The sequence below is a fragment of the Nanorana parkeri genome, unplaced genomic scaffold, assembly GCF_000935625.1.
Source record: "Nanorana parkeri isolate BGI_ZX_2015 unplaced genomic scaffold, ASM93562v1 scaffold1561, whole genome shotgun sequence".
Lineage (NCBI taxonomy): Eukaryota > Metazoa > Chordata > Amphibia > Anura > Dicroglossidae > Nanorana > Nanorana parkeri.
In genome coordinates, this window is record NW_017307829.1 from 272,252 (window position 1) to 299,140 (window position 26,889).

The 26,889-nt window shown below is 42.7% G+C and overlaps 1 protein-coding gene across 1 annotated transcript; it reads left to right on the plus strand.

Moving 5' to 3' along the window:
* Positions 1-1,772: 1,772 nt before the first annotated feature.
* On the plus strand, positions 1,773-25,787 carry LOC108798796 (cytochrome P450 2K1-like). The gene is made up of 9 exons (XM_018570582.1): positions 1,773-1,955; positions 5,363-5,525; positions 8,419-8,568; positions 12,133-12,293; positions 15,531-15,707; positions 17,636-17,777; positions 19,760-19,944; positions 21,776-21,917; positions 25,609-25,787. Exons 1-9 carry the CDS (start codon positions 1,773-1,775, stop codon positions 25,785-25,787), a joined length of 1,482 nt encoding a protein of 493 aa, XP_018426084.1.
* The last annotated feature ends 1,102 nt before the right edge of the window (positions 25,788-26,889 follow it).

Consider the following 26,889-nt stretch of genomic DNA (forward strand, 5'->3'; position numbering starts at 1 on the left):
TGGCCCCTGTGTGTGTTGTAAAGTAGTCACCGCTCCAAGCTCGCTCCCATGATGGACTATTACTTTTATAACAAATTACTAAACTAAACATGAGATTGTAGTCCATCCCGGGAGTGAGCTTAGAGTGGTGGCTACTTTGCAACACACACAGGGACCATGGGGAACAAAAGTAGCCCCCCTCCAGAAGGAAGGACAGTGTCAGCACCAATTCAGAGATCATTTGAGGATCTACAGATGAGTGATACACAAAAAAGAAATACATTTAGTTAAGGTACTTGAATGTATTTTTAGGATTCAACTCCTGAGTTTAGGGTAATTTTAACATTCAACTGGACTTGTTCTGTAACGTGGAAGACGATTCACCAGTCATCCTCAATTTACCAGAAAAAGCCACGTGGATGGATGATGAAACATCTTCAGCATTAGAGGACAACTTCGGTGAAATGTGACTGACTACTACTTTAATAACTATAGCGAACGTAAGCTAGTGACTTAATGTGAAGTGAATCATTCTCTGCTTTAGAATTATTCATACACACAAGATAATAAACTTGCATTACACAAGAGTGTTTAGAGTAAGAACATGACTAAGCTGAGTCAACTTTCTCAGGGTAAAGATCCATATGATCGAAGAGCGGCAAGCTATAGAAACGAATCAAAATGTATTGATCTGCCTTCAGTAAAGAGCACCTTGATTGACTGCTCATTGACTGCTGGGTTAGTGCACTCTTCACTAGCTTGGTTTTTGCAATACCTTATTAAAGAACATCTACAATGGCTTGGAGTCGAGTTTTTGTTACAGTATTTGTTTGTGTAAATTGGAGCTTGAGCTAGTAAAATTGGAGCTTAAGCCAGTAAGTGATATTGTTTGTACAGAAAGAAATACGGAGGCTGCCACTACTGGTCTTCTTCTGAAAACAATTCTTCCTTGGCTGTAGTCGGCTACTAGATTTTTAGTTACAGACCAAGAACAAGCACGCAGCATACTAAGTGACTCGGAGACTGGCTTTTTTAGAGATCAGTAAAGGCTGTCCCCATAATTTTCTTTGTACTTCAAGCTTTGTGTAGAATGTGAACAGGAGAATTTTCATTAATAGGTGTATCTATAAGGTAGTAGACATGTGCGATTCGTTTCGTTCCGGAACGAAATTCGGACGAATTTTCGGAAATTCGGATGTATCCGAATTCCGAATTACAGACATAACGAATGCAAACGAATCCGAATTTCCATTTCCGAAATTCGGTAGCGTTAGTACGAACGTTCGTTTCGTTTTCTGTTCTTATTCGTTTCTTATTCGTTTCGTTCGTTGGAGCAAAGTGACATTAGAGAAGGAGAAAAATATTTTTTCCCCCTCAAATGTCACTTTTGCTGCAAACAAACGAGCGAAACGAATAAGAACAGAAAACGAAACGAACATTCGTACTAACGCTACCGAATTTCGTCCGATTCCGAATTCCGAATCCAAATTGGCTTTCACACCCGAATCCTGAAAAACAAAATAACACAAATCCGAATTTAAAACGAAACAAATTTTTTGGCAGTGCACATGTCTATAACGTAGTGAAAGGTTCAATGTCTGCATTTAGTGTAGAGTAACCAATACAGACCATCAGATGCCGTCCTTTTCCTCATTTCACTACAGGAAAATGAAATATGATTTGTTGTTAGGCTTTATATCACTTAGCAATTGGTCATTCCAATTGTTTATGATCTTTTCTTGTGCAGTGCTAGATTCTCATTTCTATTTTTGTCACCAGATCTGGTTGCAGACATGTATCTAACGGATCCAGTCACAATTATCCTCTCAATTGTTACCTGTACTTTTCTGGCAATTGTTTTGTATGGAAAGAAGAAAAAGGTTCATCCAAACTTCCCTCCGGGACCTCCAGCTTTACCAATTATTGGAAATATGCACATGATAAACATAAAGAAACCCCACCTGACATTTCATGAGGTATGATCCTGGGCATACAAATGTATGATCATCCACAGTTCTTCACATAAAAATTAAAGGCAGGTCACAACCTTCTTCATTTAAGTGACATAGACATTTTCTTCCCTTCTGCTCTCCTCGTGTAAGGCAGAACTCTTGTCAAACAGCTGTAGCACCCTCTTGGTGTTTAGGGACCCCCATGTGGCTTAGTGGGCTGGCACTTCACCCTAGGTTGGATCCTTGACTTGTTAAGGGGTGCAAAAATTGAGCACTAGAAACTTTTGAAAGAGTTAACAGTTTATTTAATCTAAACAACCCTAAGAGAGGGCAATAGGGCACCGTCAAAAAGAACCACAAGCGCACTCAAGTTCTATTCATAATCATTCAGAATAAGATGCCAGACTGGAACTCTGTATATTTGTCAACACAAAGGGGAAAAAAGGAGTCACGCTTATAGTAACAAATATCAATACAGATCTCCCGGGTTTCAAAGATCATATAAAACAAGCAGAGTTCCCCTTAATTAAAGAAATCCTATAATCGGAGCTGTCTATAAGTAAAAAAAACAGGCTATATATTTGTATCAAAATTGAATGAAAAAAGATTTAAAGAGTAATAACAGATATAGAAACACCTAATAACAAGAACATCTAAAATCAATTAAAATGAAACAAGTCCTCCTTGATATGGCCCGAAGTGTCAAATAGTGCTGATAATAATGCAGTGACCACCACAGCTTTTTTGACACAAGCGCTGTGTTTGAAGAAAAAATGAATTTGGGAGTAAAAAAAAGAGATGTACTCACTTATGATGAAGTTGCATGATAAGGCAACGTAGCTCGTATATGCATAGCTCGTATATCCCTCTCGCCGGCTGTTTGAAGTTCTTTTCAAAATAACAGCTACGAGTAAAATCAGCTACATTACAATAGAAGTGGATTCGGCAGCCTGTTTTGCATACTGAGTGTACGCTGCTTGTCCCTGTTAAGTGGACGCTGGCAGATCTCTGACCCGCTACGAGAGGGATATACGAGCTACGGATAAGCTGATGGATCCCCGAACCGCTATGTGAGTGATATACTACCCTGGAGTTCCATTCATCTGCTTTTCCCAGTGCGGCCGCACGTGTGGAATAAAAGCCTCTCATCTCCATTACGGAATACACCAATTGTCACCACTTGGTGGGCGGAAGCCAGTACAGAGGACCGGCAACAGCCCCTGAAGTGTGCACACAACACTATAAGGATGCGATCCTCTGGAATTCAATAACGGACCGTCGAGGCAAACTCTGTGGACAAACTAGTTACTTGCTGGATTTCATCCTTCTCAGGAACTGCCTTATCATGCAACTTCATCATAAGTGAGTACATCTCTTTTTTTTACTCCCAAATACATTTTTTCTTAAAACACAGCACTTGTGTCAAAAAAGCCGTGACTCTTCGACCACTTTGGTGGTCACTGCATTATTATCAGCACTATTTGACACTTCGGGCCATATCAAGGAGGACTTGTTTCATTTTAATTGATTTTAGATGTTCTTGTTATTAGGTGTTTCTATATCTGTTATTACTCTTTAAATCTTTTTTCATTCAATTTTGATACAAATATATAGCCTGTTTTTTTTACTTATAGACAGCTCCGATTATAGGATTTCTTTAATTAAGGGGAACTGTGCTTGTTTTATAAACTCTGTATATTTCTGATTGTTGAGCAGAAGCGGCACACAAACTCCCTGGATGAGCCACTAAACTTCATGTGAGGTCCGATCTTGTACTCATCTTCCCTGAACACTCTTTCTGCAGTGGATCACCCTTGGTCTTCCTATCCAGGTTCCAGATTCACTCCTCCTGAGTAAATCCTTTAACAAGGCAGTGCAGGCCTCAGGCCCTCAGCCTGAATCATATCTTCTTTAAGCACATGTGTGCTTCCTAGGCAGAGCCTGGGAGGCAAGAAGAACTACCAGAAGGTTCTCCCAAATATTTTATTTTCTCCTATAGCATGCAACATTGTGAATAAATCTCCTAGTGGTTGGTCAATGAGATGAAAATATTCTTAAATCAAGCTTTTGTGACATTTTTGGAATCTAGCACTTGACACCCTGCCTATACCATGTATATTATGTCAAGAACAAGAGCACAAAATAGCACATAAAGCCTTTGTATTAGGCTATAACTGAAGTTTTTTTTTATTTTATTTAAAATTTTTATTTCAGGTTTTACCATGAAATAAAAATTCAGCATTGCAAAACATATTAGCCTTATCACTAGGCATCATATGAAGAGTGAGAGAGAGGCAAGGCACTTTTTATTAAGAAATACAAAAAGTGCCATGAATTATTTCATAGAGAAAAGAGCCAGAAATACACCACATATACCCAGTACATCATGGAAGCCTTTTTAGTAGGCCACATTTGAAAAGAAAGAGTGAGACGAGGCATTTTTTATACAAAACTACAGTGGATTTTATCAGAGACCTACTCAGTACCAACTAGAAACGGCTGCACCACTAGACTGAGTCCTAAAAAGGACTATTGGGTCTATTCACTGTCACTACAGTGGGTGGTACATACGGCAATGTAGTTTACGGTAATGGAGCACTGAACCGCACAGTAATAACGGGGGCCCAGCACACTTAAATTCACTGTAAAGTAGCAGTGGCAATATAGAGCACTTTATATAGCAGTGGATATTACACTGTGTAGCTCTGCAGGTAGCACATAAGCACTGTACACTTCTACTCCTCAACACACACTGAAGAAAGGCTGATGGGAGAGGTGACTTTCATAAGGAGGGGGCTGGCATATTTGTCGATCCCTATTATTGCCCATACTATAGCACCTGACCAGTGAAAATTTGTGAAATTCCTGGTCTTTGTGATTTTGCATGCCTGATCCCTGCACTCTGAGTGTTACTTACTCCCGAATTCTTCACTATGTGTGTTATGCACTTCAGGCTCCTGCACTCTTGACTGAGTAGGCTCAGGTTTTATTTATTCATACCCCTTTAGGTAGCTCCCACTGTTACGGCATTTTCACCACACAGTTCACATCATTTCTCCACCTGGGGTACCCAAGACATTTATATCTGTTTCTTGTTCTAGAAGTCTGGGTCCAATTGTTTGAGGGTATGTTAAAAATGGAGACATGATGTTGTGAGTGTGACTACAAATGGGGGTGTGTTTAGTGGTTGTGGTTAAAATGAGCATGGTCATTAGGCATAAACAAATTTAAATAGGAAAATCTGGTAAATATTTCATAATACAGTAGATGCAAAATAGCAGCTAGAGAGGTCTGGGAGTCCTTCAGAAAAATAAGGAGCCAAGCTGTTATTCAACTTCTCGGAAAGTAATTTGATACAATTCAGGTTAAAAAATGTAATGCAAGTTGGATTTTTGGGAATAATAATGATTTCTCTATTACATTCATTGCAGCTTGCTAAGAAATACGGCTCAGTGTACAGCCTACAGATAGGGCCACAGAAGATAGTTGTGCTGTCCGGCTATGAGGCGGTGAAAGATGCCCTAGTCAACCACGCCGAGGTGTTTGTCGATAGACCACATGTGCCATTTTTCAAGGACTTAACTAAGGGAAACGGTAACATTAACAATTTCTAAGAGTTTACAGTTCAATAGTGAATATAAATGGTTTTTTGTGGCCCCCCACAAGGTTGCAGTCACCCTTAGACAGAGAAATATGTGTGAAATACTAGTAGCACGCTCATTTAAATCAGAGAGAAAAACCCAGCCACACACCATGTCCCGTATGTCAGTATTTTATTGCAGATCACACAACATTAACCAGTCCTGCCTCAGGTCCACCTGCACTGATGCATTTTACCCAATCATGGTTTAGTCCACACAGCATCATTGGTTGCTATATTGTTATGAATCACCTGCACTCCATACAGTGCTGCAACCTTAGAGGATGGTGGTGCTCGTAATGAAGACATGGATGGTGCCATGTGGAATGCCAAAGAAGATCACCGGCACACACAGCATCACTGTGTTTCCCCAAGTAAGGGAACCAACATGGCTCAGAAAAGTTGGCCATGTATGACACATGGTGACAATGATTCAATAAGACATAATAGGTCAATGACACATTGGGTTTGTGCTGGCAACTATCTGATCTTTATTGGTTGCTATGATGCAGGCTGGGGTCACAGAACGTCATGGGTTACTAGGATGCAGGCAGCCACCAGCTTCCTAGTAACCAATGAAGGGAACGAACTTGGTCTTGGGTAAGAAACTAACATTTAGGGGGTTATTCACTTAGCAGCTGAAGGCAGCCGAGTGAATAACCGAGCCGAAGCGAACAGAGCCAAACGACGTTTGGCTATTCACTCCAGGCTCAGTACGGCTAATTTCAGCCGTGCATCAGTTGCCTTCAGTCAGCCGAACATGCTCTGCATGATCGGCTTTGCCAAAGTGCAGAGAAACATAGGGGCCGAATGGCAGTGAGAGAATAGCTGAATGCCGCTGAGCGGCATTTGGCTCATATTGGCAGCCAGCTGCCTTGACGTCACGGCCCGCTTTGTCCAGTTGTTATTGTTTAATGACAGATCAGCATCCCCAGGTCATTTGGGGATGCTGATCTACCATTACAACCAGGCGCAGCCAGCCCTGAGATCACGGCTGACAATTGGGTGGAGCAAGCGGTGACAGCTAGCTCCGCCCAACTGTTTCCTATTGGCCGCCAGCTGCCTTGACGTCACGGCCCGCTCTGTCCAGTTGTTATTGTTTAATGACAGATCAGCATCCCCAGGTCCCCAGGCTCCGGCCAGCTGTCATTTGCTTCAACCGACCTTTCTCCACGCTTCGGGTGTCACTACGGCTATGCCGAGCCGAAGCATATGGGTTCAGCTCAGCTGCCTTCGGCTGCTGTACGGGTTATTGTGAAGTGAAGGGCAGAGGCGGCTGAAGCGAGTCGAATGATCAGCCGAAGCTACGACTGGATCCTTTGGCTTTTTAGTGAATAACTCCTTTAGTAGGGATTAGTCGAACACCCCCGTGTTTGGTTCGTATTCGAACATTCGAACCGCCGAAATGTACGAACTCGAACGTAATGCAAGTGTATGGGGGTCGAATGTTCGACCCCCATACAGCAGCCGGTACATGTGGCTGCAGCAGCCTGTGTCCCTTCAAATCCCCGCTGTTCTCCCCGCCTGTGTTGGCGGAGGCATCGGGAACACAGACCACTGCATAGCTCCTCTGCCCCCGTACCTCTGCTGCTGTCTTCCCCTGGTCCGTTGGCTTCTCCGTTCCCCCGTCCGGCCGCGGCACCTCGTCTTCTTCCGGTCTGTCTGCACCTCCTCTTCTGCCGGTCTGTCTGCTCTTCTTCCCGGGTCCGTCCGCTCCACTTCTCCCGGTTCGTCCACTTCTCCTCTGCCCCACCCCCCTGCCTTCTTTTCATCTGCAGGCAGAGGCGGCTCTAGAGTTTGCGAGGCCTTAGGCGAAACCTAAACATGAGGCCCCACTCAGGCCTGTGGGGTCTCACCGGGCTGTCGGGTTTAACCAGGATGGTGAGACGATAAGCTCCGCCCTCCCAGCCAGCCTCGTGCGGTGGATGGGAGGAGTGAGGTCTCTTCTCATTGGCTGGTGGGCGGAGCTCCAGAAGACAGTGGATGGACCGCACCGATGATCGAGGAAACGGATGAGCTCTCAGCCCTGTCGCTATCGCTCCTGTCAGTTTGACAGCGACAGGGCTGAGAGCTCACAACGTTTCCTGGCTGCGAGCGAGGTGATATGCCGTTCTGACAGGGCAAACTAGGCGGCCGCGAGGCCCTCGGGAGCGCGAGGCCTAAGGCGACCGCCTAATTTGCCTAATTAAAGAGCCGCCTCTGTCTGCAGGCTTTGAGCCATACCCAGCCTGCTATTGGATATTGTAAAATGCAATAGCCAATAGCAAGCTGGCTATTGCACCCGCCCACTGCCTGCTGTCAAACAGCATGGGGGGACCTGATAGAGAACTTTCTCCTTCAAGCCCCTCCTCCGCTGAGCCCTGATTGGGCAAAGTCTTGCACCTGACCTGTGGTCAGGTGCAAGACTTTAACAAATCAGAGCTTCAGTGGGCATTTTGTATTATGGAATGTCCGCGGTCGAACAAACCGCGAACATTCCATAAAGTTCGGCGTTCCCCGAACGCTCGAACTCATGTTCGAATCGAACACTCGGCCCATCCCTACTCTTTAGTGGTGGTAGTGCTACTACCACTAAACAAATTACTTCCTGCAGCAGTTGGAGGGTCGCTGTTGTCGGGCGGGCGAACAATCCATTCAATTTGCCCGTATGTTGAACTACAAACAGGCAGAGTTTGAGGCGAACCCTGTGACACTGCGAACTTGAACCTCATCCCTTACACTGACCCCACCACATGTGGAATCATGGAGGTGTCTTCATCCACATAAACCTTCCAGCCATTAAATCAAAGGAAGAGGTTATAAAAAAATACATCCAACTGATAGATTGCTTGTTTCATTTTTCTTCAGGTATTTTGTTTTCTAATGGTGACAACTGGAAAGCCATGAGACGGTTCACTCATTCTGCTCTGCGAGATTTGGGGACCCGGAGCACAACAATAGAAGATAAGATCAGTGAAGAATGCAGACATCTAGCAGACACATTCAAAGCCTACAAAGGTCAGGAACGAGTTATGTTTGTGTTGATACAGTAGATTTCTTTGTTGAGCCGTGTATTAACTTTTTTACCCAGTGAACTTGAACTTCTGTAAACAAGCTGGTTACACACAATAAAATGTTGCTTCAGATTTGATCTATCAGATCTACAAAATGTATCAGCAGCTGAGAAAAGTGAAGGTGCACTTCAATGGATATCATTAGAAGTGATTGACATGTCAGGGCCCCACACATTGCTGCCATTAAAAAAAAATTGAAAGAGCAAATCAGCAAATCATGTACTGTATGTGAGTTTCAGCCTTTATACACTGCCTGGCCAAAACAAAGTCCCCACCTGGATTTCGAGCAGTGTTATGATCTGGAGTTGCTTCAGCTGGTCAGGTCTAGGGTTCATCAACGTTAAAAATTAGGTCAGCAGCCTCCCTTAATATACTGAATGATCAGGTTTTTCCGTCAATTCATTTTTTCTTCCCTGATGGCACATTGGGCATATTCCAAGATGACAATGCCAGGATTCATTGGGCTCAGATTGTGAAAGAGTGGTTCAGGGAGCATGAGACATCATTGTCACACATGGATTGGCCACCACAGAGTCCAGACCTTGACTCTATTGAGAATCTTTGGGATGTCTGGAGAAGACTTTACGCAGTGGTCCGACTCTCCCATCATCACTACAAGATCTTGGTGAAAAATGAATGCAACTCTGGATGGAAATAAATGTGACATTGCATAAGCTTAACGAAACCATACCACGGCGAATGCGTGCGTAATCAAATATGAATGCATGCGTAAATAATTCAACGAAATTGAAGAGTGTGTGACTTTTTTGGGCCAAGCAGTGTATTTGCACTCTGTACTGTGAAGATTTACAAAACATTTATAAAGCTTTCTGCAGCGTTCTTGAGATCTGCTCTGTCATTAGGATACAGACAGTGGCTGAACAATAGCTGTGGCAGCCAACACAGCTGCTATGGGGCCTGGGGGTGGGAGAGGGGCCCGATTAGGAATTCTGATGAGGCAAATTAAACCTAGACAATGAAAATAACACTGATCCAGTACTCAATTATAGGGGAATGAGTTTGCAGTTGACCTTACTTCTGCCTTCAGTTAGGAGTAGATTTGCCTTGTATGCCTAACAGCCTTCCAGAGGCATTAAAACAAAAAAAAAAAATAAACCCAAACAAAAACATGTCAAAAGCAGATTTTTTTGTCACCTTCTTAAAAATCTAAATCTAGGAAAAAATGTTTGTAATGTATAATATGTGCAGTTTACAGATTTGTTAAAGGGCGCACCTAAAACTGATTTTTATGTCATGCTTCACTGGCTTTGTACATAGCTTAGGGCATGCTTGTACTCCTGCACTTGGAAGTTCCTACAAATGTTTTAACACATTATAGTTCAAAATGACGAAAAAATACAGGCGCCTTCAATTACAGGGTGCCCAGCAATTAGATGCAACAAACACGAGAGAGGCAGCTCCCACAGGTCAGATTGACCACCAGTCTAAGAAACAAGGAACAAAAGAAAGCACCTCCATAGTGTAAAAGAGTGATTTAATAATTAAAACACGCAGCTCTAAGGCTGTACTTACAACAATTCATTTGAATAAAAACCAGTAGAGTAAGATGAGAAGTCGAGACCTCTAGCAGGGAGAGTCTGGAGTGATGAAATTCACCAGCGTCCTCTATCCCTGTGTTAGCAAAAGGTTTACGCGTTTCTGGGGCACGCCCCCTTCATCAGAACCTATGCTTACATTATAGTTCATTTATGCACATTGAAGCTTTACATTTGTTTTGTAACTTTCATATGCATTTTGTTTTCCTATGTAAGAAAAAGGTTTCGCTTTCCTGTGTTTGGATGTGGTAAAAATTTGCAAAAGTTCATCATACATATGTATTTACCATTCTTATCTCTGGGGCTGAAAGGGAAAATCAAAATGCAATATGTACTGTTTAAAAAAATGGAATACACTGCAATACATAGCAATAGTGCTACTCGACTTCATTCCTGAAATACTGCTGTTGGCAGTTCATGGTTGCAGGAGTTCCCTTAAAGTGACACTAAAACTCCGGAGTTAAACCTTTAAAATGCATTGAAGTTCCTGAACTATGAACAACAATGTATCTTATTTGTGCATCACTCGGCTGTAGAGCCTCAAATCATCTCTGAACTGGTGCTGACACTGTCCTTCCTTCTGGAGGGGGGCTACTTGTGTTCCCCATGGTCCCTGTGTGTGTTGTAAAGTAGTCACCGCTCCAAGCTCACTCCTGTGATGGACTACAATCTCAATACTAATTAGTAAACTGAACATGAGATTGTAGTCCATCACAGGAGTGAGCTTGGAGCGGTGACTACTTTACAACACACACAGGGACCATGGGGAACACAAGTAGCCCCCCTCCAGAAGGAAGGACAGTGTCAGCACCAATTCAGAGATTATTTGAGGCTCTACAGCCGAGTGATATAGAAATAAGTTACATTTTTGTTAATAGTTAAGGGACTTGCAAGCATTTTAAAGGTTTATCTCCTGAGTTTAGTGTCACTTTAATTTTTATTGAGAGTTTTATTAAAAATTGGCCAGCGGCAAAACAGTTTGTATCTTGCTGCTAGAACCACCTGGAATAAAGCCTTTTTCAAACTGGGGTGCTGCTATGTATAAGCCAAACTTAGAAAATTATGAATACCCTCAAGGTTAGAGACCCCATCCATGAGCAAAAAGTATTTTTAGCATATTGAAGTTTTTATATCACAGATTTTAATCTCGCATGAAACTTTCATATGGGATTAAAATTTGTGATATAAAAAATGAAATATGCTTTGAAATACGTTTTGCTCATGGATGGGATCTCTAAACTTGAGGGTATTCATAATTTTCTATATTTGCAAAAAGAGACCCGTGAGCTATGTTGATACCATATATGTAATTGCAAACCCCAATCCCTCATTCGTATATAGCATAAGCCAAACTTACCCTAACGTAACAGAAAGAACAATGAATTGTATAGACATATACGTGCTGCCAATGCACACTGTCTCACTGTCTGTAAAAAGCATACTGTTCCATAACAGCACATGCAGCTTCAGCCATGCCCCGAGCATGTTATTTAAAGGGCCTCTGTATTTTCAAAGCCACATAAATAGACCTTATACCTGCTTTGCTTTTTTTTTTTCCATTAGTACATATCTCCGATGGCAGTGTCCAGCTTCCAATACCTTTTTGGATAGTGGTTTGCCTTTTATCCCACACAATGGACAGAATCTACTAACAGACTTCACCACTAATAAAGAAGCATGTCTTCCTCTCAGATCCTTGTCTTTCACAACATTATAGGTGGAATTTATCAAAACTAGAGCAGGCAGAATCTGGAGCAATTGCCCATGGCAACCAATCAGCTTCTCATTTGCAAAGCTTAACTGAACAAACTGAAGAGAGAAGCTGATTGGTTTCCACCAGCAACTGCTCAAGATTCTGCCTGCTCCAGTTTTGATAAATTCCCCCCATGTGTATTACTAAAATGTAGGCGCTCTTTAAACATATTATTGATTATTCTTTATTGTTATTGAAGGAAGACCATTTGAAAACACCAGCATTCTGTACGCTGCAGTGGCCAATATCATCATCTCCATCGTATTGGGCCATCGCTTCAACTATGATGATCCAAAATTCTGCAGGCTTTTGGCAATTAATAATGAAATAATCAGAATCATTGGTTGTCTAATGGTACAGGTAAGTTCCCCTTTATTGCAAAAGCCAATTATGGGTGGATGCTGCTGGTTATTTTTATATTTGCCTGGGAAACTGTTTCATCAGGACAACCCCACAAGAACTAAATGCTCTCCTCCTTCAGGATAACTCCGTAAGAACTAAGAGCTCTCCTCCTTCAGGATAACCCCACAAGAACTAAGAGCTCTCCTCCTTCAGGATAACCCCACATGAACTAAGAGCTCTCCTCCTTCAGGATAACCCTGTAAGAACTAAGAGCTCTACTCCTTCAGGATAACCCCACATGAACTAAGAGCTCTCCACCTTCAGGATAACCCCACAAGAACTAAGAGCTCTCCTCCTTCAGGATAACCCCACATGAACTAAGAGCTCTCCTCCTTCAGGATAACCCCATAAGAACTAAGAGCTCTCCTCCTTAAGGATAACCCCACAAGAACTAAAAGCTCTCCTCCTTCAGGATAACCCCACATGAACTAAGAGCTCTCCTCCTTCAGGATAACCCCCTCAAGAACTAAGAGCTCCCCTCCTTCAGGATAACCCAACAAGAACTAAGAGCTCTCCTCCTTCAGGATAACCCCCTCAAGAACTAAGAGCTCCCCTCCTTCAGGATAACCCAACAAGAACTAAGAGCTCTCCTCCTTCAGGATAACCCCCTCAAGAACTAAGAGCTCCCCTCCTTCAGGATAACCCAACAAGAACTAAGAGCTCTCCTCCTTCAGGATAACCCCCTCAAGAACTAAGAGCTCCCCTCCTTCAGGATAACCCAACAAGAACTAAGAGCTCTCCTCCTTCAGGATAACCCCCTCAAGAACTAAGAGCTCCCCTCCTTCAGGATAACCCAACAAGAACTAAGAGCTCTCCTCCTTCAGGATAACCCCCTCAAGAACTAAGAGCTCCCCTCCTTCAGGATAACCCAACAAGAACTAAGAGCTCTCCTCCTTCAGGATAACCCCCTCAAGAACTAAGAGCTCCCCTCCTTCAGGATAACCCAACAAGAACTAAGAGCTCTCCTCCTTCAGGATAACCCCCTCAAGAACTAAGAGCTCCCCTCCTTCAGGATAACCCAACAAGAACTAAGAGCTCTCCTCCTTCAGGATAACCCCCTCAAGAACTAAGAGCTCCCCTCCTTCAGGATAACCCAACAAGAACTAAGAGCTCTCCTCCTTCAGGATAACCCCCTCAAGAACTAAGAGCTCCCCTCCTTCAGGATAACCCAACAAGAACTAAGAGCTCTCCTCCTTCAGGATAACCCCCTCAAGAACTAAGAGCTCCCCTCCTTCAGGATAACCCAACAAGAACTAAGAGCTCTCCTCCTTCAGGATAACCCCCTCAAGAACTAAGAGCTCCCCTCCTTCAGGATAACCCAACAAGAACTAAGAGCTCTCCTCCTTCAGGATAACCCCCTCAAGAACTAAGAGCTCCCCTCCTTCAGGATAACCCAACAAGAACTAAGAGCTCTCCTCCTTCAGGATAACCCCCTCAAGAACTAAGAGCTCCCCTCCTTCAGGATAACCCAACAAGAACTAAGAGCTCTCCTCCTTCAAGATAACCCAACAAGAACTAAGAGCTCTCCTCATTCAGGATAACCCTGCAAGAACTAAGAGCTCCCCTCCTTCAGGATAACCCCCTCAAGAACTAAGAGCTCCCCTCCTTCAGGATAACCCAACAAGAACTAAGTGCTCTCCTCCTTCAGGATAACCCCGCAAGAACTAAGAGCTCCCCTCCTTCAGGATAACCCAACAAGAACTAAGAGCTCTCCTCCTTCAGGATAACCTAACAAGAACTAAGAGCTCTCCTCCTTCAGGATAACCCTGCAAGAACTAAGAGCTCCCCTCCTTCAGGATAACCTCACAAGAACTAAGAGCTCTCCTCCTTCAGCCTTTTCTTGGACCTGCCACTGGGGACAAGTACCAATGCATAACAAAAATTAAAAAAATGCCAAACAGCAAGCAGAGGGTCCTTCTCTGGTTAAGAGAACAGCCAATGCCTACAATGCCTACTACTCCCAATTCCTTGGGGTCAGTACGATAAAATGTTTTCTTTTTTATGATATCACCAGCACACCACAAGCATTCTACATGGGAAAATGTAATCAATTATATGAGACAAAAGCAACGTATTGGGTCATACTCTGTTGTTTGGATGATTAACATTAAGCCTTAATGGGTGTGCATCAATGGGTCCATCCACCACTGGATTCACCAAGGAGCCGTATCCCCTTTCACCTCCTGGGGAGCATGATTATTGATTATCTATACAAATGGCTGCCATGTGTACATATTAGAATGAACATATCTTTGTTACACACCACCCTGATGAAGTGGCCAGTGGTAGCCACAAAACAAGTTGAAGGTGTAGTATATGTACCTACTTATTCTATGAAAATTCCCTGTTTTGTGAATAAAACCTGCTTTGAACCTTTATATCTTGTTGGACCAACCAGATACCCCTCCCTAATTTTGTGAACCTTATCACCAACACCTACACTGTTGGTGTCAGTGGGAGCAAAATAAATGTTAAATCATTAAGGGCCAGTGAAACCAAAGGTAACCCAAAAATGTTAGTGTCAGTGGGAGCAAACCGATCTCATATCTATAGGGTGGATTTATAAAACTTCTACCCAATCATATGCTGGGTGAATTCCATAAGCTCCTTGGTTCCACCTGGTGGCAGAAATGGCATTCAAATGGCATTTACCCAGCATATGACTGGGCTAAAGTTGTATAACTCAACCCCTTAGTGTCAATGTGATAAAATAAGCCCCATTTATGGTGTGAATGGGAGTAAAATAAGTCCCATGGTTGGTGTCAGTGGAAAAGAATATGCCCTTGTATTGGTGTCAATGGAAAAAATATACCAGAAATTATTGATGACATTAGAATCAAAAGTAATCCAATGACCGCAAGAATAAGCATTGGTGTTCAGTTGTTACTTACCTGAACATACCCCACTGCTACATTCTCCTGGATGCTGCATGCAAACACTGCTGAATGTAAACACTGCGAAACACTTGGCAACTATGAAAGTTAACACGTCCTTTAATGAGTGACAGTGAGAACAAGAAGCATTGGTGTTCAGTTGATACTTACCTGGACATACCCTACTACTACTTTGTACATTCTCCTGGATCGTTAACATGTGCTTTAATGAGTTTCCCCGGGAATCTCAGGGAGCTCTATACCAAATAGGGGCTGATGTATAAAGAATTTAGAAAAAATGTCTTAATATGTTTTATTTCAGCTGTATAATGCATTCCCATCTCTGATCCGATGGTTTCCTGGAAGTCACAAACAAGCTCATCAGATCCTGTATGAAATGCACGCCTTTATTAGAGAAACCTTCACCAATCAGAATAATAAACTGGATGTCTATGATCAGAGGAGTTTAATTGATTTCTTCCTTGTCAAGCAAAAAGAGGTAGAACTCATTTTATATTACATACCTGATTATGTGATATTTTTATTAACAGTCCATTCACACCGGATCTGTTGCAATGCAATACATACAGGTGAAACTCGAATAATTAGAATATCGTGCAAAAGTAATTGCAGTAAGTGCTGCAAAAGGGGCCCAAACCAAGTACTGAGTACATATGCATGCTTGTACTTTTCAGAGGTCCGATATTGTTCTATGTACAATCCTTGTTTTATTGATTGCATGTAATAATCTACTTTTTTGAGGTTGTGGATTTGGGGTTCTTGGGGTTTTCATGAGCTGTAAGCCATAATCATCACAATGATGACAAATCACGGCTTGAACTATCTTGCTTTGCATGTAATGAGTCTATCTCATATATTAGTTTCACCTTTTAAGTTGCATTAGTGAAATAAATGAACTTTGCACGATATTCTAATTATTCGAGTTTCACCTGTATTTCACGGATACTAATGGCAGGGCATTGAAAAATGAATGGGTGTCAATGGGGCTAGTTCACACCACTCCATTCTGTTGCATTACACTGCATTGTGCTGAAAAAAAAAAGGAGAACATGCACTGCTTTATTTCAGCACAAAGTAACGCAGCAAATCCATTGTTATCTAGCTCTATTCACACCCATTCATTTTTCAGTGCCCTTCCATTAGCATCCGTTAAAAAAATGTATTGCAACGCAACCGATTGGAAGGAAATCAGAAGGTACAATTGCAAGTCAATTAACCCTCCATTAACTTGTGATTTCCTTCCACTTTTGGTGTGAATGCACCCTAAAGGTTAAGTCTGTCCTTCAGATCTGATGTATTAGCCATTAAATTATCAATAGGAGACTTCAATGACGAGTTCACAGCACCACTTAACTGCTGTTGCTATTGAAATAGTTCTTAAATACAATGATTTGCCTTTAGATGTCTTCTTTTCTAGATTGGAGCCCTGAAATCTGGGCTGATGTAATTGTGACATTTCCTGGTAGTGTCTGTGAAGGTTCTCATTCATCCAGGTCATGGTATATCTGTAAAAATAAGTCAAGGCAACTGGACTTGCTGTATTTTTCTTGAAGACGTTGCACTGGACAGCCGACCAGCTTTCTCAATTCAGAACTTGTAAAAACATTCTCTGGAAATAAATATGGTGAATGTTGCTCCAATCCACATAATCTGTTAGTCACAACCAGGTGTTAATTGCATTGGCATAATTGGGTTGTTTTGATGTGTTAATAACCTTCCCAGAGAGAGGTGTTAAAACAGCATTGTATGTGGCAGACAATAGATGTCTCACTCCCCCCTCCCCCCTCCCCCCCACCTCTATTCAAGCTTGGCTTCTCCATTTTTACATAAATGGCCTCTTTCACACCTCTTTTGAACCAGTCCTGTAATACACACATGCAGCATGCAGTACAAACACACAGGGCTTCACCAGCAGACACCCACTGCTCATGCTGCCCTGATGCAGGCTGTAGTCCCCTCACCCATCCAGGTGCAAAGGCCAGCGTCCAAGGCAATAGAAGAGCCACCTCCTCCAGCACACACAGCATGGAGATGGAGGGAATCCACCCAGCTCTTCCCTCCATGTGACCCGCTCTGCTCTGCGATCATCCAGCGCTATGCTCTCAGTGCTGAGATGCAGGGCCAGTGGTAGGAGTTTTGCAGTGCAGGACCTGCTTAAGGGGCAGCTGCTTTGGGCCCCACAGCAACGACTGGGCCCTGGGCAGCTGCCCCTTTTGCCCTGAGTTAAAGACAGCCCTGATTATCGTAGATAGCCAAACTGGGCAACAGTAAGGTGGGAGTCGGTAGGGCTATTGATTAACATTTCTGGGAAATGTCTAGATTTAGCACTTGGTATTTGGAGCTCTATGCTATATCCAGTCAATTCTAAGGCAAATATGATTGACTGTAAACTGTATGAATTTTCAGGAAAAGCCAAATCCCAATTTACATTTCACGGATGCCAATTTGGCATTTCTTGTCTCAGACTTATTTGGGGCTGGAATGGAATCAACTGCAACAGCCCTCCGATGGGGCCTCCTGCTAATTATGAAATACCCAGAAATCCAGAGTAAGTGATTCATTTTGTGTGCTATTGACATTGGTTAAGGTAGTGTGTTATCCATTGACCTCCGTCCTCTCAGCTATCTGAAGGATGACCTAAACCACATGACTGAATTAATGACTGCTTGCACTGATTCATGTAGTATTACATTTAGGCCAAACAGTGAATGATAATGACTGTAAGATGCACACCACCACCAAAAGGCTAGGACTGCACTCCCAGAGTCATTAAAATGCAATAGATAAATAGAATGTTGTCTTCAGTGACCACCAGAATCTTTCCCCATGTCTGTAGGGCCCTTTTACATCCTCTTCATTAATACTACTGTAATGGAAATCAAGTAAAATGACCATTTGTTTTAATATAGATATATGTAGCTACTCTTTCTACATTCCTTGATAAAAATGACTTCTCCTCTATCTGCACCTCCCTCCCATCGTGTGAATAACAAGAAACTAAGATGGCGCCTCCTCTCGGGACTACACCCAAGATAACGATGTTTTAGCTCCTGGAGGAAGTTTACCTTATATGGACATAACCAATCAGAAGCTTATAACGCTACGCTCACATGACCTTGGCACACAGCACTAGCTGCTTGTCTATATAAATCTTCGTGCCTTAGCGTAATAAAGAACAGAAGCGTTATAGACCATAATCTTGTGTCTGTGTGATGCTTCCGGTGCAACATAATTAGGAACAGCAGCAGATATCTTGTGTGAACCCAGTTGTGGTTCTGATCCATTTCACTACAAAGGCTCCCCATCCAGAGTAGATTAGAGTAGAAATGAAAAAGACACAATGGTTTAATTGATGCTCCTCCTTCTTCTGTAGATACTAGTTGCCTAGCTGGCTGTGGCACCATAGTTTGAGTCATTGACCTTGAGCAAGCATTCAGAAACCAATGTCAGAGTGATGTCAGAACTCCTGGTCCATGTACTTGTCGATAGTCAATGATTATAAGTCCTGAAAACTCTGGATAAGGCAGTTAGGAAACTAGCATTTATAGCTGCTGACCTTATACTTGGGTCTTTCTTAGATGTTATGTTATAATGTTGAGATATTGAGGGCATGGTGCTTAAAGCGGACTTTTACCCATATCAAGTGAAACTTCTCATTACCCCAACATGTAAACACAAAGGCTTCTCTATAAACGATTTCATTACATGGTTCAAACACACTTCTTCTTTCCACAAAAGAAGACTGAACAGTGTTGCTATTGATATGCAAATGTGGACTTTTTATGAAAAGTCAACAACTAAGCTCTCATCTCCATCTCCGACCATTCACTTACACTTATACAGAGAGTAGTGACATGTGACTGTCATAGAAAGAGCAAAGGTGTCTTTGAAGTGCGAGCTGTAAGGGATAGGGTGGGGAGGAGACCTGTAAGTGTTACTAATGCCTCAGACAAAAATTATGTCTCCTCCCTTGCCTCACAGGGCTATGCTGTGTGGCGAAACTGTGTAAACCTCAGGACCAGAAATACAAATTCTTTATCAGGTAACACAACTCTAATATATGTATCCCTAGCTTATATGTGTCCATAATCACCGTCCTGATGTGGTGGTTGGTGCATCACTGGTTGCCAGGAGCTGGGAGGTACATGGGCCAGAGCATCCCGCTCAACTCTTGCCAGGATCTGGGAGGGTTGCTGGCCAGAAAGTCCCAGGTTGCTAAGAGCTGGGCGGTGGAAATTCAGAGCTCTTACACATCTGCCCCCCATGTGACCCAAAGAGATGCCATCTGAGGCAACAGCTGCCTTGTTATAGGGCTGGCCCTGGCTATACCCTTGCAGTTTAGCTTTAAAAACACATGTTTTAATATAGAATCAACTGCATGGGCTGAGAGGCTATTTAGAATGAATGGATATCTAAACATTTCAACACTACTAGAATGGGCACCATTAACAAACAAGAAGTAAGATTGAAGTTATCTCAAAGGAAGAAAACCCTTTTAAATAAATCTCTCTGTCTTTATTTCACTGACAGGAAATGTTCAGAATGAAATAGAGAAAGTAATTGGTTCAGGAGAAGCTCGTCTGATGCACAGAAAAGACATGCCATATACTGATGCCGTCATACATGAAATACTAAGATTTGGTAATATTGCACCAACGGGTGTTCCACATTCTACTAGTCAAGATGTGACCTTGAAGGGATTTTTTATACCTAAAGTACGTATCATGTTTTACGTTATTATTCATTACAAGAACTGAGCAAAATATCAAATGCATACTGGGAAAAATAGCAGGTTTACTCTACATAGAATAAGCAGAATTTACATGCCATCCACTTGCTCTCACCCATACACCCTCCCAGTTCCAATCCAATGCAAGGACATACAAGAATTTCCACTATGTAAGAACACGTGGGAATTCATCTGCTTCCCCACAACTCATTGCTTGGTGCCCAAGCAGCAAACCAATGAGCCCAAGTGCTGTCGTGTGGTAACGGGGTGGGGTAGTATGCATATCCCCATGTAGGTTTGATTAGATCAGCAAGTTGAAGCTCAGGCAAGAAACTTGGGTGGGCTGGTGACATACTGGATAGCATAGCTGGGACTTGGTGACCACTCTGTTTTCCACCAGTTAAGGTTATGGCCACACCAGTACAATTGTACTGCCTATGCAGGGGATCAAGAATAGACTTCTTCTGAACACTGATCAGATCCCAGGGTCTGCAACTCTGCTGGTGGGATCTGTGAACTTCACATCAAGGTTTATCCATTTGTCAGCTATTAGACTACAGACAAAGAGCTAAAAACACAGCTGGTATGCACATACAGTATGTCAGCTGTCTGATCTGTGTAAGGACTTGATCTGTCCAGCCATTTGGGTGATTGATTGATTCATATCTGCCAGACAGTACAACCAGGAGGGTGATACCACTTTCTTAGTTAAAGTTATGGAATATGGTAGTGTTAGCTTCCTACCTGCAGCCTGCTGATTGGGCCAACAGACTGATGAGTCCTCAATGCTGCTCACTCTGCTCCTTTTCCTGTGCATGCGGCAGGGACCGATTACTACTAATGCTGCCCCTAGCATTTAACACAACTGGAGTCATGCAAAGATTTCTTGGCGGTGATAGAGGAAAATAATTTCCTTTAGGAAGATTGCTTCATGTAAATATAAATGTCAGTCAGTGAGATGAAGGGGGTGTATACATACAATTTGTAGCTCTTAAATACAATCACAAAAAGAGGACACTGAGCTTGCCAAGTGGCCCCCTAACCACAGGTTCTAAAGGATGTACTGAGCCAAATGGCTGATAACACACTTCCATGTTCCTCACTGAGCTGGACATGCAGCATTCAGGCCAAGCTAAGCCTTTTCTGACAAAATAATTATTGGCTGAGCAGTGTCCACAATACATGGGTGCTGCACGTAATGCCCATGTGAATTTATAGCATCCCAAACACTAGGGATGCACCGATACCGATACCAGTATCGATGTCGGCGCCAATACCGAGTATTTGGGCGAGTACTCGTACTCGCCCAAATGCTCCGATGACTAGCCCGATACTTCCTGTATCAGGAAGCCGGGCAGCATGTCATTACATTCTGCCCAGTTTCCTGATTGGCCTGGAGGCGGCTCCATGCTCTCTCGTCACTTGTGATTGGGATTCGGAAATGCAGATGTATCCAAATGTTCGAATTGCAGTAAATTCAGACAAATTTTGATTCATAATGAAACGAAACTCACATGTCTGATACCCAACAAGCTGGTCAGATGGTCCACCAAGGTCTGGCTATATTACTGTTATTGTTGTTGTTATTATTATTAACCTCTTGCCGTCCGCCCGTAGTAAAAAAACGGACGGACGGCACTGCAGCATCTGCGGGTTGCCGTCTCCAGACGGCAATTTTTTTCTGCTATGTACAGCGCCATCTTTCATACAACCGATTGTCCCTGAGTGCATGTCGTATATGACTTTGAGTTTGACAATCAGATGCAATACACTTAGTTATGTCCTATCCAAAGGTCTCTCTTTTAAATCCTTTGCAGGGCACGCAAGTCATTGCATTGCTGTATTCTGTACTAAAAGACAAAGACCACTTTGAGAAACCAGAAGAGTTCTACCCTCAGCATTTTCTGGACTCTAATGGAAACTTTGTTAAGAATGAAGCTTTTATGGCATTTTCTGCTGGTGAGTAATTAAAAGAGCTGAAACCATAAAAAGTGTTACAAACCTGGGCCATAGCCAGTCATTTCATAAAGTGGCAAAATGGAGAAAAGAGAATACAAACCTCCATTAGACATTTGCACCCACGTGACAGCTGCATTGGATAGAAGACTTGGGTTGCCTAGAGTCCTCGCCACACCTAAAAGCTGGCCATGCACTGCTCGACTTCCGAGCTGTAGGTGGCCAAGTCGGCTCTTTGCTCTTACATCGGCCTATCTGTAGCCACCCTAAAATAAAAGACTCATGCTGCATATATTATATGTATTATTTTCTACAATGTTTTGGGACCTGAGTTGCACTGATAGGATAAAATGCAGCGACTGTCACCTGGGGAGCACATCATTTAAATCTGGCCTTCACAATGGGATACTAACCTCCTCCTCCAACCCCCATTGCAACAGGCAACCAATGCCGAGGATGCTCAAAAAAGACTGCAAATCACATGCTGGACTTGACATTAAACTCGATGCACAAAGCTTTAACAACAGGTTAAGGATCTTTATTATTGCCATGTGACTGTAAATTTAAAATCTCATTGGACATAGCTGAAAATCACTGTCACTTGTGTATTAAAAAAGAAAAGAGCTTTGTGAATGGATCCTAATGTCTAATGCCTATGTGAATGGATCCTAATGTCTAATGCCGTTGTGAATGGGGCCTAATGTCTAATGCCGTTGTGAATGGAGCCTAATGTCTAATGCCTATGTGAATGGAGTGTAATGTCTAATGCCTATGTGAATAGAGTGTAATGTCTAATGCTTTTGTGAATGGATCTTAATCTCTAAAGTATTTGTGAATGGAATCGAATGCCATTGTGAATGGAGCCTAATGTCTTTGTGAATGGAGCCTAATGTCTTTGTGAATGGAGCCTAATGCTTTTGTGAATGGATCCTAATGTCTCCGGACAGACAGCGCGAGTTGAGGGAGCTTAACAAGTGGCTCCGGAGCTGGAGTAAAGGGATCCTAGTGTCTAGTGCCTTGGTGAATGAAGCCTAATGTCTTTGTGAATGGAGCCCAATGTCTAATGCCTTTGTGAATGGATCCTAATCTCTAATGTCTTTGTGAATGGAGCCTAATGTCTAATGTCTTTGTGAATGGAGCCTAATGTCTAATGTCTTTGTGAATGGAGCCTAATGTCTTTGTGAATGGAGCCTAATGTTTTTGTGAATGGATCCCAATGTCTAATGTCTTTGTACAGGGATCCTAATGTCTAGTGCCTTGGTGAATGGAGCCTAATGTTTTTGTGAATGGAGCACAATGTCTAATGCCTTTGTGAATGGATCCTAATGTCTAATGCCTTTGTGAATGGATCCTAATGTCTAATGCCTTTGTGAATGGAGTGTAATGTCTAATGATTTTGCGAATGAAGCCTACAGGTGAAACTCGAATAATTAGAATATCGTGCAAAAGTTCATTTATTTCAGTAATGCAACTTAAAAGGTGAAACTAATATATGAGATAGACTCATTACAAGCAAAGCAAGATAGTTCAAGCCGTGATTTGTCATAATTGTGGTGATTATGGCTTACAGCTCATGAAAACCCCAAATCCACAATCTCAGAAAATGAGAATATGTTTCATGCAATCAATAAAACAAGGATTGTACATAGAACAATATCGGACCTCTGAAAAGTACAAGCATGCATATGTACTCAGTACTTGGTTTGGGTCCCTTTTGCAGCAATTACTGCCTCAATGCGGCGTGGCATGGAAGCTATCAGCCTGTGGCACTGCTGAGGTGTTATGGAAGCCCGGATGATTCAATAGCGGCCTTCAGCTCTTCTGCATTTTTCGGTCCCATGTCTTTTTTTTTTTCTCTTGGCAATGCCCCATAGATTCTCTATGGGGTTCAGGTCAGGCGAGTTTGCTGGCCAATCAAGCACAGTAATCCCACGGTCATTGAACCAGGTTTTGGTGCTTTTGGCAGTGTGGGCAGGTGCCAAGTCCTGCTGGAAAATGAAGTCAGCATCCCCATAGAGCTCGTCTGCGGAAGGAAGCATGAAGTGCTCCAAAATCTCCTGGTAGACGGCTGCGTTGACCCTGGACTTAATGAAGCACAGTGGACCAACACCAGCAGATGACATGGCTCCCCAAATCAACACAGACTGTGGAAACTTCACACTGGACTTCAAGCATCTTGCAGTGTGTGCCTCTCCATTCTTCCTCCATACTCTGGGTCCTTGGTTTCCAAATGAGATGCAAAATTTGCTCTCATCAGAAAAGAGGACTTTGGACCACTGAGCAACAGACCAGGTCTGTTTTTCTTTAGCCCAGGTAAGACGCTTCTGACGTTGTTTGTTGTTCAGGAGTGGCTTGACAAGAGGAATACGACATTTAAAGCCCATTTCCAGGATCCGTCTGTGTGTGGTGGCTCTTGATGCACTGACTCCAGCCTCAGTCCACTCCTTGTGAAAGTCCCCAACACTTTTGAATGGCCTTTTCCTGACAATCCTCTCCAGGCTGCGGTCATCCCTTCTGCTTGTGCATCTTTTTCTGCCACACTTTTCCCTTCCACATAACTTTCTATTAATGTGCTTTGATACCGCACTTTGGGAACATCCAACTTCTTTTGCAATTACCTTTGTGAGGCTTTCCCTCCTTATGGAGGGTGTCAATGATGGTTTTCTGCACAACTGTCAGGTCAGCAGTCTTTCCCATGATTGTGATTCCTACTGAACCAGACTGAGAGACCATTTAACGGCTCAGGAACCCTTTGCAGGTGTTATGGCTTAATGAGCTGATTAGAGTGGGACACTTTGAGCCTAGAATATTGCACCTTTTCACAATATTCTCATTTTCTGAGATTGTGGATTTGGGGTTTTCATGAGCTGTAAGCCATAATCATCACAATTATGACAAATCACGGCTTGAATTATCTTGCTTTGCATGTAATGAGTCTATCTCATATATTAGTTTCACCTTTTAAGTTGCATTAGTTAAACAAATTAACTTTTGCACAATATTCTAATTATTCGAGTTTCACCTGTAATGTCTGACGTCTTTTTGAATGGATCCTAATGTCTAATGTATTTGTAAAGGGATCCTAATGCCTAGTGCCTTGGTGAATGGAGCCTAATGTCTTTGTGAATGGAGCCCAATGTCTTTGGGAATGGATTCTAATGTTGAATGCCTTTGTGAATGGAGCCTAATGCCTGAGTAACAGGACATGTAGAGGTCAGAAATGGAAGTTAAGAAGCACTGACCTGGAAGGATGTCATTCCCACAGATGGGGAAATGAAATGCTTGTCTGTAAACCTAAACTCCAGCATAAGTAAATATTGTCCTCCTACAAGAGTCCTGTGTATTCTTCCTTGGATCTTGGAGAACTTTGTGTATTTCTTCCAGATCTGTGCAGTAATCCAGTGTGACACTTGGAGCTTCCTGTAATAAAGAGCGGTCACTGCTGCTCTCTTTCCATGTGCTGGGTGACTGGTTTTGTCTCCACAGCTCTGCTCTCTGCATGGGCTATGTGCAGTTCAGTGATGATGTCACTGCTACTTAATAACTGTGTTTGTAATGGCATTTGGTGCGCAAAATGCCAATTTATATCCTTTGTGGCTATTTAGAAATATATTTCAATGAAACTTTTTCTACCCTGAGTTCAGCTTCAGTCTTGTTTTGAAAACCAGTTTCTTTACTTTACTTTTGTTCTTAGGTAAGAGAAGTTGTGCCGGAGAGACGTTGGCTAAAATGGAACTGTTCCTCTTCTTTACTACGCTGCTGCAAAACTTCACCTTTCAGGCACCACCTGGAGCTAAACTGGACCTCACAGGCGATGTTGGCTTCTCAACCCCTCCATTGAAGCATGAGATCTGTGCAATTCCTCGCAACTAAAGTGAACGGGGAACTCACATATCTATATGTGATATAGTATACCCCCTGCAAACTATATGAGATTGGTAATCAACTACATGCTTCAAATGTCTTCGGAAGCATGGTAGATTTAATCACATAGTTTGGAATTACCCCAAAATGGGACCCTTCTGGTGTCCGGTGACTGGATTTATTGTTGCTCACTTTGATCTGCCAAATACAATATATGTAATCCATATTGGTGGACATACCTGAGCTCCTCTGAACACGGAGGTGCCTTGGGCCACCCACCTAGTCAACAATGGGCCGCAGCTTTCCCAACACATACAGTTGTGCTCATAAGTTTACATACCCTGGCAGAATTTATGATTTCCTGGCCATTTTTCAGAGAATATGAATGATAACACGAAAACCTTTCTGTCACTCATGGGTAGTGTTTGGCTGAAGCCATTTATTATCAATCAAATGTGTTTACCCTTTTCCAATCATAATGACAACAGAAACCACCCAAATGACCCAGATCAAAAGTTTACATACCCTGGTAATTTTGGCCTGATAACATGCACACAGGTTGACACAAAGGTGTTTGAATGGCTATAAAAGGGAACCATCCTCACCTGTGATCTGTTTGCATGTAATCAGTGTGTGTGTACAAAAGGCCAATGAGTTTCTGGCCTCCTGACAGACCCTTGCATGCTTCATCCAGTGCTGCACTGACGTGTCTGGATTCTGAGTCATTGAATTGTCAAAGGACCTGCGGGAAAAGGTAGTTGAACTGTATAGAACAGGAAAGGGATATAAAAAGGAAACAACTGCCAGTAAAATTGTTCGGGATGCAAAGAAAAACCCACAAATAACCATGTGAAATACAGGACACTCTGAAAACATGTGGTGTGGCTGTTGCAAGATGCACAATAAGGAGGCACTTGAAGAAAGATGGGCTGCATGGTCGAGTCACCAGAAGAAAGCAATTACTACACAAATGCCACAAAGTATGCCGCTTACAATAGGCCAAACAGCACAGAGACAAGCCTCAAACCTTCTGGCACAAAGTCATTTGGAGTGATGAGACCAAAATTGAGCTTTTCGGCCACAACCATAAACGCTACATTTGGAGAGGAGT